This window comes from Aythya ferina (genome assembly GCF_964211825.1).
Source record: "Aythya ferina genome assembly, chromosome: 2".
NCBI lineage: Eukaryota > Metazoa > Chordata > Aves > Anseriformes > Anatidae > Aythya > Aythya ferina.
Window position 1 is genome coordinate 17242268 of NC_140297.1, and position 14457 is coordinate 17256724.

The 14457-nt window shown below is 35.2% G+C and overlaps 1 protein-coding gene across 4 annotated transcripts in view; it reads left to right on the forward strand.

Moving 5' to 3' along the window:
* Positions 1–14457, forward strand: part of ODAD2 (outer dynein arm docking complex subunit 2) — a 95800-nt gene that overhangs the window by 75851 nt on the left and 5492 nt on the right. The window contains exons 20-22 of one of the 4 annotated variants that reach the window (XM_084507380.1): positions 779–820; positions 1408–1464; positions 1852–2191. The exons of the other annotated variants lie outside the window; for them this stretch is intronic. Of the exons in view, the coding sequence (XP_084363506.1) occupies positions 779–820; positions 1408–1440 (75 nt within the window). The 3' untranslated portion in view covers positions 1441–1464; positions 1852–2191. Of the gene's footprint in view, positions 1–778; positions 821–1407; positions 1465–1851; positions 2192–14457 lie in introns of those variants that run through there. 4 annotated transcript variants of the gene reach the window in all.

A 14457-nucleotide genomic window follows, 5' to 3' on the forward strand; every position in this document is an offset into this window, starting at 1 on the left:
AGAGGAATAGATTCTTCACAGTGTTTCACTCTCCTAATTTAGACATATATGCAAAGGTAAGGCACTTTAGTGTCTCCCAGTAGTATTATCTGATCTCATTTGGTTATAATGGGAGTACAGGTGCAAAGATCAGATCTACGCATCTGCACTGTAGATATCTGTGCTTAAAGGGGGGAATCCCTTCCCAGGGCAGTGGAGAACATAAATTCTCTTATTCCTATGAGGACATAAGAATGGCTATGCATCCAGTTCGTTATTAGATAGGAATGACAGAATTCTGAACAATAGTACAATAAGGAAGAGCTATTCAAAAGCTACTTTATTCTTTTCTTGGAAAAATACAGATGACATGCATTAATGGTATGATTGTGATGAAACACTATCTGCCAACAGTAACTGAAGCACACTTTAAACGTGATCTAATAAAGACAGACGCTTTAAATTAGTGGATCTAACTTGAATCCAGGAATTTTGAAATAGTTCTTTGGAGTATTAAGGTTGGATTCCTTTCATCTAACTTAGTCCACTTTTAGGTATGGAGTTTAAAGTAGTCTAAACTAAGACACCTTCTGTAGCAAATGGAAATAGAAGTGCACCTGTAGACTTATGCTAGCTGAAAATAGATGCCCAAGGTCTCTGGAAGGAATAGACTCATGAAGGTTTCTAGCTTTCTCCATTGAGTATAGATAGAAAGGACCTAGGTGTCTAACTCAGACTAAACAGCTAGCTTTCAGACAGCTAAATTTGAATTAATATCCTCTTGAATGTTGATTTTCAGCAAGCTGTGCAGTACAGGGAAACTCGCAGGGCTGGAAGAAAGGTAATGTGCCAATATTTTAAAAGCCTAAATAAGATTATAGTCCTGTAAACTGGACACCATTTTCATGTTGAATAATCATAGATACACACATTATTGTACTACATTGTACACTATAATACTAGAAGAGACCATTGTAATGGTCTAGTCTGACTAGTGTTGCTCATACAAACCAGACATTGCTTCAATTTATTTCTGTTTGGAATAGAGTATATCTTTTAGAAAAACACTGACTCTTTACTTAAAAAATTCCAGCGATGGAAAATCCACTAGAGCCATCAAAACTTTTTCCAGTAGTTAAATACCTTCCCCATAAAAACATTTGCACCTTATTTGTAGCCTAAAGTTTGTCTAACTTTATCTATGCCATTACATGTATGATACTGTTGCTTTGTAAACTGAAAAGCCCCATATAAGTTCTGTTTTCATCTACGTTCTTATAGAGTAAGATCAAATCATTCAATTGTCATCTCTTTAATTAACTAAATAAGTGTAATCTCTCATGGAATCTCTATCTTTTCAACTCTTTATTTTGGTGGATCAGTTCTGAACCTTTATTTCTGAACCTTCTTCTTTGGATTGAATTTCAGCATACTTCTGAACAGGATTCAGTATTACAGTAATAGTTGAATGAATACTTAAAACAGGTAAAATAACTTCCCTGTTTCTATGTAAGCTCTGTTTGAACATCAGAGATTTTCATTATTCTGTTTGGCCACAGTATTGCCCTCAAAGTTCATATTCGGCCAATTTTCTACTTTGACTGTTTGCCAGGTTAGAACTTCTGTGCTATAATGTTGGCTTTCATGCACAGGGATAAAAATTAACATAAGGTAATATTGCTAATGTAAATCACCAGTGAATTTAGAACTTGTGAAATAAATTGATATCTTTTTTTTTCAGGGGTTTAAATCAGATTTTAATAAATGTCAATATACTTTCTAAATCTCAGATGAGTTAGCTGTCTTTTAGATATGAGTCATTCACAGTTTAAAAGCAGGCACAAAATTAATTCACACATTTTATTGTTTTAGAGAGGAAAATCTTAAGAGACGAACATACTGACTCTTCCTACAATGCCTTTAAAGCAAAATATTGCCTTCCCCAATGGAAGATTTTATTTTTGGCAGAGATATGATTTATTAGAAAACTCAAGTTCACTGGCTGAGAGTTGCATTATGTAGACACAAATGGATTAAAGTCTGTGAAAAGAATGCCAGTGGTTTTGATTGTAAAGTATGAAGCTAAAAACCACCTATTCTGCTTGCCAATGAATACTCTACATTTGTAAGCAGCTGATCAGGTGGTACATAAATATTTTAAAACATTTAGGGATATCTTCTCAGTGAGGTAATTTCCAGTATGTCAATTGAGATACTCCTTGTGTTCTGACTTTGAGTAAAGTTTGTGCTTGAACTCACAACAAGTTAATTAATAAGTAATGTTATTAATTTGTCATTTATTCATTTATTTATCTGTACTGTGATGGTGCTTAAAGCCATTGATCACAGTTGAGTAGTTCACTTTGCTGGGCAGTGACATATAGCTACATCAGAACAAGACCTCAGAATTCTTGTAGGACACAAGGTGGAGGTGAACAGACAGGAATGAAATGGTAGAAAAACATCTATTAAAAAATTATATTGCTCATACTTGATAATTCAAGCAAACCAAGATACAAGCACTGCTAATTCATAACTGCAGTTATCATAAGGAAAGTATAAATAAGAAATACTGATTATATACTTTTTGTGCAAATCAAGGCAGCAGGGCCACCAGATAGTATCCAGTCAATCAGTCCTTAAGGCACTTAACCCATATGAGAACCACAGCTGGTGCTATTTGCAGTTTTTTCCAGATAGTCAGAGTGCATTAGCATCTGTTGAGCTCTGTTTTGTTCTGAGCTGTTTTTGTTATCCAGATAAGTTCATGTGAAGATGGTATTTTGTCCTGCACTGTAAACAAGTCTTTTTCCTTCTGCTCTTACTCCATTGTATATGAGCACATTTGGGTCAGAGGAACCATTAACTCCATAATTACAGTGCATATCTGAAATGCAGATTAGACTTTCCATTTGTGTTCTGACCTTTTTTAATATTGAAAGTGTCTATTCAACCTGCCAGCATATAGAACTGGTCTTTAGCCTTTCTCTGTGGTCTCATTCATTGAATTACTTGCACTGCATGGAAATGCTTAATTTTCTTAATATTATGAAGTATCTGTAGATACTTTCCAGAATACTGGTTGCTGTAGCTAGTAGGAACTTGAGCAGGGATGCTGAAAACTAAGTTGAAGTCTTTGGTATAATAAGGCAGCAAAACAGAGCCTCGCGCTTCTAAGAGTGTATAAAATGCTTCTTGATGTGTGCATATACATGCTTATGAATATATACGTATTTAATTAATACATCAGATCCATTCTTGTCTTCTTACAGTGCTATAGCCTCAAGAGATGCATGGTTGTTTTTAATTTTGTTAACTTATTTTGGCAAACAAGGTGTAATAGCTATAATGTATTTTCTAAACTGTTCTATGAGTTACTATACAAAGTGTTTGTGCTTTTTGAGTCCTGTTCTTAATGGTAGAAAGGTTAATTAATCACACATAGGCTCTTTCATTCAATGTAATACTATGACATATAAAAAATAGTTTGTTTAACCATGATTTATGAATGTTATTGTGAGAAGCAGATCTACTATTTGGAGAGTTCTTTTATACTTTCTTATAATGACTTTATTAAAGAATACATTTTTGTGTTTTTTACTACACAGTGCTTCCAGAATATTGGTCTTTGTTTGCTAAAATCATAAATCCCTACAAGTTTTGGTGATTTTTTTTTTTAATGTGAAAATGCTTTCATAAGACCATCTTTGTGAAATAAATAATGTGAATTAAAAACTATGGTAGACAATTGCTAGAACTTTCTACTGAAATCTTTCAAAAAACATCTCTTTGGCATAAGCCATATATATCTGAGGTTCAGAAACTGAAATGCAAAAGCACTGACACCTACTTCTTTAGAAAAATTTTATTTCAGTTGTTGGGGGGGGGGGGGGGGGGGCATGGTCTTTAGGTCTTTGGTGGGAGTACAGAATGTAATTTTATGTTATTAAACAAGGTTTAAGAAAATACCTTGTAAAAATCCAAAATATTTAATATATTATCTATACATAAATATTATCTATGTACAATACACATATACTTGCATATTTACATATTTACATTTTTATTTTCAGTTTAGAAGCATCCTCTTTTTAACTGCCATGGTTGGCTTACCCAGGCTCCACAGTTAGGCTGGAGACGCAATGTGTTTGGCACATACTCCAAGCTAGTTGGTGCCTGTTGCTTTTTATAAATTAGTTGTTGCAGTTCTTGGATGTTAAGAAAGAGGGCACTAGATGGCAAAATCGCTGCATGACTGTTGGCTGTAGAAAGTATGCCCAGTTCCTTCACCCACAAATGTATTGATCTCATCACACTTTGAAATTTCAGATGTAAGAGGTTCCATAAACTAAGTCCAATACTGACATATTTTGTTTTGGTTCAGAAGGATTAATGATAACTGACAATGTTACATCACTACATTTTCTGTTGTGTTGGCAACTGCTGGGTGTGAACATTTTCCTTACAGTCTCAGCTCCAGGAAGCAGAACCCAGTAAGCCTCTACCTTCATAACAAAGCAGAATTTCACCATTCATAAAGTAGGGGTACTTATATGTAAAATATTTTGCTTTTGCAACCTTGCCAAAGGTAATGAAGTTTCGCTTCAATGTAGATTAAGCCTCAGACTTGAGGTGATTTTTCAAAATTTCACACTACTAAAGTTTATGATACGTAGCAAGTGTTTTGTTAAAATCTGGCTGATTCCAGATGGGAACAACCAGCAGCCCAGGGGAGATCAGCTTATCTTTGCCCAAACCCTGTGCTTCAGGAGACCTCTAATTTAGTAACGTTTGGATAACAAACCTAGAGGCTGGCATAGAGCTCCTCTTGGCACAATTTAAACATCTTTTAGTCTTATAAAAAGAAGCTTGTCCCACTAAGCTGTAGGTTTGTTGGAGCTGTTTAACAGTAGCTGTGCCCTGCAGCTCTTTTAGTGATAAATGAGCCGCTTAAAATAAGTGTGATTGCAGCCAACTGTGCAGAAGGAATCATTAAAAAAAAAAAAAATTAAATAGACATATTTGAAGCTTAAAAATGCACAAACAAAGTATGTTAAACCAAAATATATGCTGCTTCTTTTAATGGAAAAGATTGCTACTGGCTAAGTCTGCCAGCTTCAATAGGTGTGCCAAAAAGCCAAGGAATCTGGCAGAGTCCATAGATAGCTGTTCCATCTTTCATCTATATTTCTTTTCTGTATTTATCTTGCTTTAGAAAATTCAGAGAATGTCTTTTCCTTCCGACTTGGCACTCTTTCTAAACCACAGAAATACACGGAGCAGCTTCTTGCCGTTGTTTAACTCCCTGTACCAAGTCTTATCCTTGTGACTATGTGAAATATTTCTTTCTAATTTGGCAATAATAAGAAAGAAGAATATTGAAATATTTTAATATTTATGGAATAATAGCAACATTGGCAGATATTAGAATTATGAATTCTAATAATTAGAATATGAGAGGTACTGGGCTTAATGCACAAGGGCATAATGCCAGGTAATTATTTTTGGCATTCAGCTGATCAAAAATAGTTTCCTTTTATGTAAGAAGCTATTCAAAGAAGATGAGTATAAGAAGTAATAAGAACAATATATACACATGCGCATAGATTCATACTTAAACATATATATAAATAGAGGCTGAATTGTTGCTCAGGAGTCCTTAGTGGACCAAAGTATGTGTTGCATGTTGTCATCTATGAAAACTTCTTTTTTCTTCTTTTTTTCCAACAGAATCTATCACTCAGTTACACTTGGCTTCGGGCCCTAGTCATTGTAATCTCTTTTATGTTGCTATTTCAAAGAGCACTCTGCACTATCTTTTAGTAATATGGCACATCTTACTGCTGTCACTTTCAAGGTATAAATTCAAAGGAGAAGTCCTTTTGTAATGTGTAGATTATGAGATGAGCCCTAGTGTTAATGTTTCTGTATTTTGGCATAGTCTGTAGACGTGACCGTGTTTCTAAGGAGCATGAGCTCGATGAGGATTGTGTCACTGACTTCAGTGAGGGCTGGATCAGATTGTGAATCATAGTTGCAATGGTGATTATATAAACACCCATTGTATGTAAAAGCTAGAAGATAACTTCTGCTAGACCCATATGACTTCATTTTATTTGAAATCTCATTTAATTTTACATTTATCTCAAAGAATCATAATTGACTGTATTTACCAGCTACTAATCAGTGCAGGATTTCTTGCAACTGTTAATGATAACTTTTAATCTCTGGAAGTTTTTTAAAAAAATTGAATGTTAAAGTAAGAAAATATTGGTCAGTATTTCTAGTCAATTACCAAAGGAGCCTGATATATTGCAAATTATACATTATCTTTCCATCTGGGGAATCCAGAAAGCTAGATAGTAAGTGAATTTAGATTGTACCTAGTCTACTCATTGCATTTCTGTTGAAAATAAAGGTAAAAATCGAGAAACTGTCTGTGGTATAGAACTGAGAAACTAGTCATGCATAAAGGTACTTCCTTCCTGCCATGCATGTATTACAGTTCCAACCACTGGACTCAGGGTGAGATACATAATATAGGTTCCTGTGGCAATGTGCAAACATTAAAGATCTCCAAAATGTATTTAGAACAGCTAAAACCAGAACTGCCCTGAGGAGGTCCCCTCTTTCACTACCACTTGCCTACTGCCTGTCTTGTCCAGAGGTATGTGGGATGAATCCAGGTTAATTTGCTCTTTTTATCTGTGTACACTGTACCTGTGAAACCTGAACAAATCCCAAAGTCATTAGACTGGCTTACACCCTATACAGAAATGCAAAGACGTAATTGCTGGACTTAGCAAGCATTGTAGGCTTTATGGAGTGCATATATATCTCACTAAAGTCCATCATACTTTTGTCCTGGATTTCTTGGACATTCACTGTAGAGAAAATATTTTATTGGAATTTTGCTTCATAAAGCATTTCATCTTCTCATCAGTTGCCATATAATTTTATCCATGTGCAGTAATCCTCTTGCTATTTCTAAGTGTTGGATTTGCTCCTCTTGGGTTTTAAGAGAGCATTCAACAGAACTCTTCACCAAAGACTCATAAAGAATTCAAACTGCCATATCACGGGGAGGCAAAATCCTAGAAAGAATAAGTAACTGGTTAGAAATGAAGACTCAAAGTGTAAGAATTAGGAATTAGGATCAGGTTTTGCAGCCAAGAGATCTTGCCATTCAGTATTTCATAAATGATAATGGAAAGGATGGTGAAAGGTGAGATTGCAAAGTTTGCTGACGATACTTAGTCCTTCATGGCAGTAGATGTGACAGCTGATTGTAAACTGCAATTCACAATACTGAGACATGCCAAATCTCCAGTGCAAGTACATTACAGCTCAGTACAAAGTTTTTATCGTTCATGAAAGCATTGCATGTACTACAAGAGACCCTACGGCATGCTACACATGTGCAGCAGATGCAAAGGGATGTTCAGTAACAATTTGTTAGCACTAAAAATAGGCCCATGTTTGGGCAAGGCAGTAATGTCCTTGGACAAATAAAAATCTATTGTAACATAGTGTTAAGGACACCCTGAAGTCTGGACTTTGGATCTTGGGTTTGCTTCTGATTGCTCAGGCTGTTTCTGGTAATCTCTCTGCTCTTCATCTCATTATCCCAGAATTCTCATGCAATTTGCATAAGAATTGTTTCTCTTTAAATTCATGCAAACTTCCTAGGGAGTAGGGAGAAGAACTGTTATTTTGTTTAATTCTTGAGTATCACAGATGCATATGAGAGAATTGTATTTCTAGGAACCACTCTTTAACAAGCACAACTATTCTATGTAAAGATGCAAGAGTTGGTAAGCACCTTATTTTTATCATGATTCAAGCATGTGATGAAGTGTTTTTCTGAAAAAGGTCTGTTTGTTTGTTTGTTTGTTTGTTTCAGTTGGGAACTGAAGGATGAAAAGAGAATATTCCCTATATAAGAGTAGTTCTTCGGTTTACACCAACTTCCCCATAGTGTCATAGTTATGCTGCAATGTGCCCCAAGTATTCTCACCCCCAATCATCCAAAATTCTGTTATTAGTGTGCTTGTGCTAACATCAGCATTATGAAATAATATTTTGGGTAGCTGGTAAACCAACCTTTCAACCTTTTCATGCTACCTGGACTACAAAGTGACCGCCATGAAGAGTTTAGAGTATCAATAGGGATTCTTTTTAGCTTTCTGCCATAGTAGCATTCATAGGAAGTCCACATGATTTTTTTTTCTTCCATAATAAAATATAAGTTTGCATGTTTTTAGAAAATTAATTTTCACATCTTCCCCCACATGTTTTAACCAGCTCCGCCAGAGCTTTTATACTTGTGCTACAATCTCCACTTGCCCAAGCATAACTAGAACTTTCTATTTAGAAAATTAAAAATGCCCAAGCAAACAAATGAGCCAAAAACATCCCCAAAATTTGGAGCCTGGAAATAAAGTTGAGCAATTAATAAAAAGGTTGAACAACAGACTTTTTCTCTAATCCAATGGAAGTTTTAGATTTAACTTCTGTTAATGTATTTCTAATTCCCTGTGTCATAGTTATGTCCTTAGAAGATGAAGGAAGCAGATGAAGACCCCCAGTACTTCCTGACAGGCATACACACGGCAGGCAGGCAAGTATTATTGCCTGCCTGCAGGCTATGTAGTGTCTTTAAAAATCTCTGATCTCACAGAGCTTCAAAAATTCAGCAGCCACTCAAGCAATGGCCAGTGTAAATCCTGGACTGCTTTTGGGGAGATGTTTCTTTTTTTGAAAAATTTCTGTCTAACTTCACTCTTGTAAACTATATGCAAATTACAAGTAGTTTGGTTGAATATGACCTGGAAAAAAAAATTGTCTGTCACAATAAATGTCCATGGTAATGTTTTTCCACAGCATACCCTTTATGAAAGCATACAAATTTCCAGCACTTGTAAATATATTTTATGATCACTATATCAGACAGTGTTCATAAAGCAATGTTCAACTCATTCAGAAATTTGGGTTGACTTAAGGAAGTTGAATCCTCAATGTAAAATAACTCATTCCTTATGTTCTTGTCTAATAACAAAATAGAAGCAGTTTTACAATCTGAAAAAGTAGTAACTTCCACTCTGTGTTCATTGTTGCTTCTATTTTTTGACTTGATACCATATATTCAATTCTGTGTCTGTTGTCCTCCATACATCACACTAGTAGTGACAAAAAAAAAGAGTAATACAAAAATTGATAGTATATACAGACTTCAGCAAATGTGAATATCAATTTTAAGAGAGGAAAGAAAATTAAAAAATATTCCTGCAGCTCACCTCACTCTGTAATCCAAAGCAAAAACTTACAAAGTAGAAAACAAGAAAAGACAAACAACTTTTGAAATTTACAGATAGGAAATAAAATGTGGGCTATACACAGACTTTTGTCCATGAAAGGTCCTGGGTCATTTTTTGCTTTGTTACGTTCAGAATTTTGTATTTGTATGAATAAAGCTGAGCTGTGTTCATACTATCTATACAATCATTTATGCTGTGCTATTTTTTTTTCTGTTTGATGTAATTGCTGTTTACTATGTATCCTTAGTAGTGCCCAACATGAAAGAAATTAATACAGAAAGACCAACAAATAAATAATCAAATACACTAAGTAAAATACAATAAGTTCAAATGCACTTCTCATATTTTGACCTAAGATAAATTACTGTCTTTCCAGACTGGAAGACATCCTAGGTTTATCCAAAGGGATAGTGTAGTTATATATGTGCTTATTCTTATTTTACATTATTTGTTTTGGAAAATTAACTTCAGTTAGGAGGAGATCCAAATGTGAAGAATTAAATAATAATTAAATTATTGTTATTAAATTCTACACTCTCATCTTAGAATCTACCCAGAAAAAATTACAGGAGTCATTTATTAAATTTGACTATCTATCTATGTATATAATTGTGCTAGTTTCGTAAAGTGTTGTAATTGAATGTTCTCTGGTACATTTGCTAGTTTAAAAACAGACTATAAATCGAACAATGCCAGTCTTCTTCCAGTTTATGTAAATGTATGCACTGTTGCCACCCACACATCTAAAAACATGAGATTATAGATCAGTCTTCCAGTACACTACCAAAAAAAAAAAAAAAAAAAAGTCTTTAAAATACTTTATCTTGTTATTTGAAATAAATGCTATTGCATGGGTCTACAGTATGGCTGTCCTGCTTTTATCCCCAGACTTTGATATGTAATGTTTACTAGCAAAAGCATCCCACTGGTTTTGATTATTATGATCGTACATAGGCAGCGAGACAGACACTGAGACCATTGGATCTAAATCCATATTGACTTTAGAGATCAAAATCAGTACTTGGAATTGAATACAGAAGAGAGTTTGAAGTCAGTCCAGCAATACCAGTAGATGTAACGTACTTTTAAAATACTAGTACAGTAAGGCTTTGGACCTTGTTCTCAGTCTAAGATACAGCTTGAGATAAACACTGCAAAGTTTGTCAGTAGTCTGGAAATTGTGGTTTCTCTTTGCTGCAGTTCAATGTTGTCTTTAAAGACAGACTGGTTATGGTGCACTTCAAGAATAATAGGTAAACTAAAGAACTAAATGCATGATTTTTTCAGGGTATTGCTGAGAAGTCAAGCAGAACCATACGTGTGGTTTCCTGGACAGCTTTTTTTTCTCTGACTTGTTCCTAAGAGTTTATTTGCATCTGCCCTCTCTTGGCTTCCATGAAGCCTTTATATGACTGCTAGAGACAGACAGACAGAGACAAAATAACAGTATTTATATTAATAGTAATTAAAAAAAAATTGTAATTGGAAAACCAAAACTGAATTAGCAGATCTTTTTTTCAATTTCCTGTACTATCTCCTCAGTAGTATTTGGGAAGGAAGGGCAAGGTAAAAGTTGCACTCCTGTAAAATGAAAAAGAAAGCAAAATGTGAAAAAACAGACATATAAGATACATACTGAAAATAAGCAGGGAATAAAAAGAAAAATTGGTCGGGCTGCAGCAAAATAAGGGAAGGATAATCCCCAACATGTTACAGAATCAGACTAAATTTTGAAAGGAAAAGAACATCCATGGCATAAGCCTACTGTTTTGAACGCCCATTACATGTAGCAAGTAAGCAGGCTCCTGTTTTAATACAATGAATTTCCAGTGAATTGAAAAAAGCTTTTTTTATGTCACTGTATTGATGTTATGAGAAAGTTCTTTATTCTCTCTATCCCACCAAGAGCCTTTTATATGTTAATCTTTTCTTGAAAACTACAATGAAATAAAAATAAAATAGAGAAAGTGGTTCAAATAAAACTGTGCTGTAAGACCTTGGGCTTCATCACTTCTGGATTATCAGATCTGCCTATTGCTTTTTGTGGGATGAATTTCATATCCTGTAAGACTTTTGTACATTGGAATGCTCATGATGATTGAATTCTTTCTTAATATTGCACCAAACTTCTTACAGCTGAATGTAGATTCAAACTGTCCGCCCTTAAGGACCCTGATTGGTTGCATATAATCCTACCTTTTAAACAATGATTCAAAGGCGTTTTTATTGCTGGTTTTATTTAGCTATATTACCTTTCCATTATATGTTTATATTCAGTTACATCTGAAATTGTGGGAAATATCCCTCTGAAGTCCAATGACTAACAACCTGAGATGGGAAAACCTTCCAACTTAGTGTATTTTAAGATGGCTTGCAAGTTTACAAAGTTTTAAAACCTTTCTGCATTTTACCGTATAGCATTTTATTCACATTTTCCTTGTCATTGATAATCAGAATTCTCTGCCCTTTTGTTATGTCTTTGCGCAGAAGTGGGATGCCCTCCCCTAAATAATAATATGATTATAAGAAATAGACAGTTAATACAGTTGAGGTATAAAAAGAGCTGAAGAGTATTTTGTTCATATTTTCTACATGTATATAAACTTGCGAGTATGTATTTGTATCTAGAGTGTGTACCATGTTATAATTTCCTATAGGCATTCAGGTTTTATGTATTTTTCCAACAAGTGAAGCAATGCCACATTTAGCCTTATTGGACAGTAAGAGAGCTATATACATATATCTCTATTATTTTATTAGTGTTTGTCCAAGAGGACTTCTATTCAAGAGTGTAGTAAACACAATTCAGCTGTGCTGGAGAAAGACCCAAATGCTCTTAAGTTTGGCTGTAATAAGAGGAGGACGAGGGGGACCTGTATGCAGAAGAATTTTAAATTGCAGATCTACCATGACAAAACCAGTTGAAGTTCACTGAAACTGTTTATTTCTAAAGAAATTGTAAACATCTTATTACAGTGTATCATAGCCTGGGGATATGGTTTAGTGGGGACTGTTAGCGTAAGGTCAGAGGTTGGACTCAATGATCTTGAGGTCTCTTCCAACCTAGAAATTCTGTGATTCTGTGATTCTGTGATAATTAGATGTTCAGAATTCTTCACAGGATCTGTCAAGCCATCCTGTTCTTTCTCCCTTGTTTCCCAGCATCTTGTAGGATTCAGCTTACCTAACAGCTGCTTTGTCACAGGCAGTCACACAGAAAAAAGTAATCACTTGCAAAGGGTAAGTCCTAAGTTCTAAAGCAGGTGAGGTGATTTAATACCTGGAAGTATACCACAAACTGCAGACAAGTTTGTTTCCACCCTAACACGTCCTGCAGCTGTTTGCAGAAAGGATACAGGTTTCCCCCTGCACTCTCCTTCACTGGTTTTTGCTTCTTTATTTGTTTTAAGGTGTAAGGGAAAGATGAGAAAGAAGAGATAGCTCCTGCCCAGCCAGCTGACTGCCACCATGTTCAGGTGTACCTTAGCTTAAGCTGCATCATTTGGACCTTCTCATCCCCTAGTCTGCCTGACTTGACACTGAAGGGTTGTTACCCTTTATCCATGGCTGCTAGAATGGAAATGTGTTTCAGGGGAGAGAGAAGAGGAAAGACAGAAATGAAAGAGGAAAGGAAAAGAAGCCAGGTGGGATTTTGCTAGGATTTCACCCAGCCCAGCCAGAGTGTTTCAGTTCCTCCTCTTTGCATTCAGCATGAAGTGGGCCATGTCAGGGGCTGCTCCAACTTTAGTCCTGGAGAGGAGAGGTCTTGTGTGAGAGGCAGTCAGCACAGTGGGCGTCTGCCCTGACCATCTTTTGCCTTTGACTTTTGCCTTGTGGTGCAGGATTTTCTACCTCTACTAACTCAGTGTTCCCTGGCCCAAAGACTTCACATCTGAAATCTATTCTCTTTGTGTTACGTGAGGAGAAGAAAAAAAAAAAAAAAAAAAAAAAAGGAAAACACCGCGGAACTTGCTTGAGCATCTTCTTAGGAGGCTGTGCTTGGTACATGGGACATCCTTTCACTCCACTGAAAGAAGAAATCAGGAAATGGGCCTGAATTTTAATTTAGAAACTGACAGCTTAATCTTCATTATGCTTTGATTGTAGAGTTTGATTTATTATTTATAATCTAATTTTTTAAGAAATATTTTCATAGGAATATGTGTAACATAACACTCAAAGTAGGTGCTTTAATATTTTCCAGTGTGCAATATGGTGTTGAAAGTTAGCAAAATGCTGCCTGGATCTAGACTGATACTTTCTTGGATAAGCTTCCACCATATGCTTTTATTTAAAGTATTTTTTTAGGTTAGGTTTATAAAAAGCATGTGAAAAATGTCTTTTTTGGAAAAGAAGTGTTACGCAATTAGAAAATCACAGTACTAGAAATTTAGTATCCTTTAGGAAATGTTGCATGTAAAAGAAGTCAGATACTAAATCTAAATTTAAAAAAAGAAATGGCAAGTCCTACCACCAACTGGAAATGTTATGTCAATCTACAAGATGTCATCACCAGCACAGCAGATAGAAGCAGCAGTTGTGTTGAAGTAAATGTCTTTAGTTCCAGGAATTTTGAGCTCTATGTGAACTCTGACTCGCTTCCCAGTATAGATATGAATCTTATTGAAGGAGTTAGCCCATATTTCCTTCTGATCAGAAAAAAAAAAAAAAAAATCTAATAAAATCTGTTTTACAGGGCAGAAACACATAAACAAGCAAACAAATGAACAAACAAAAAATAGGAGAAACATAAAAGGTATTAAAATTATTTTAATAACTATTCTTTCTTCATCATTTGCTTTCATGTTCACAAGACTCCAGAGTATAGCTTAGGCTGATCTCTATCTGCTTTGTATGAGCATGGGAACCTCTGTCCAGCAGTGTTGTTCTACACTGTCCAATGCTTTGGAAAACTCATAGAAACATCAAGTGACTAACCCCTTATTTGAAGAAGAATACATGCAAACTATTCTTTCTGAAAATATCACTTCATATATTTCCTGCTTCCCCCACCTGCGAGGCTGGAGGCTGTCAATTTCTGTGTCTAAAGGAAAGTAGCAAATTGAATACGTATGGAACATTGTACCCATGTCATGGCACTATGGTTCCTTACAAGTTTTTGTCACATTTAGGATTTATTGATATAAAACTTGTCTGCACT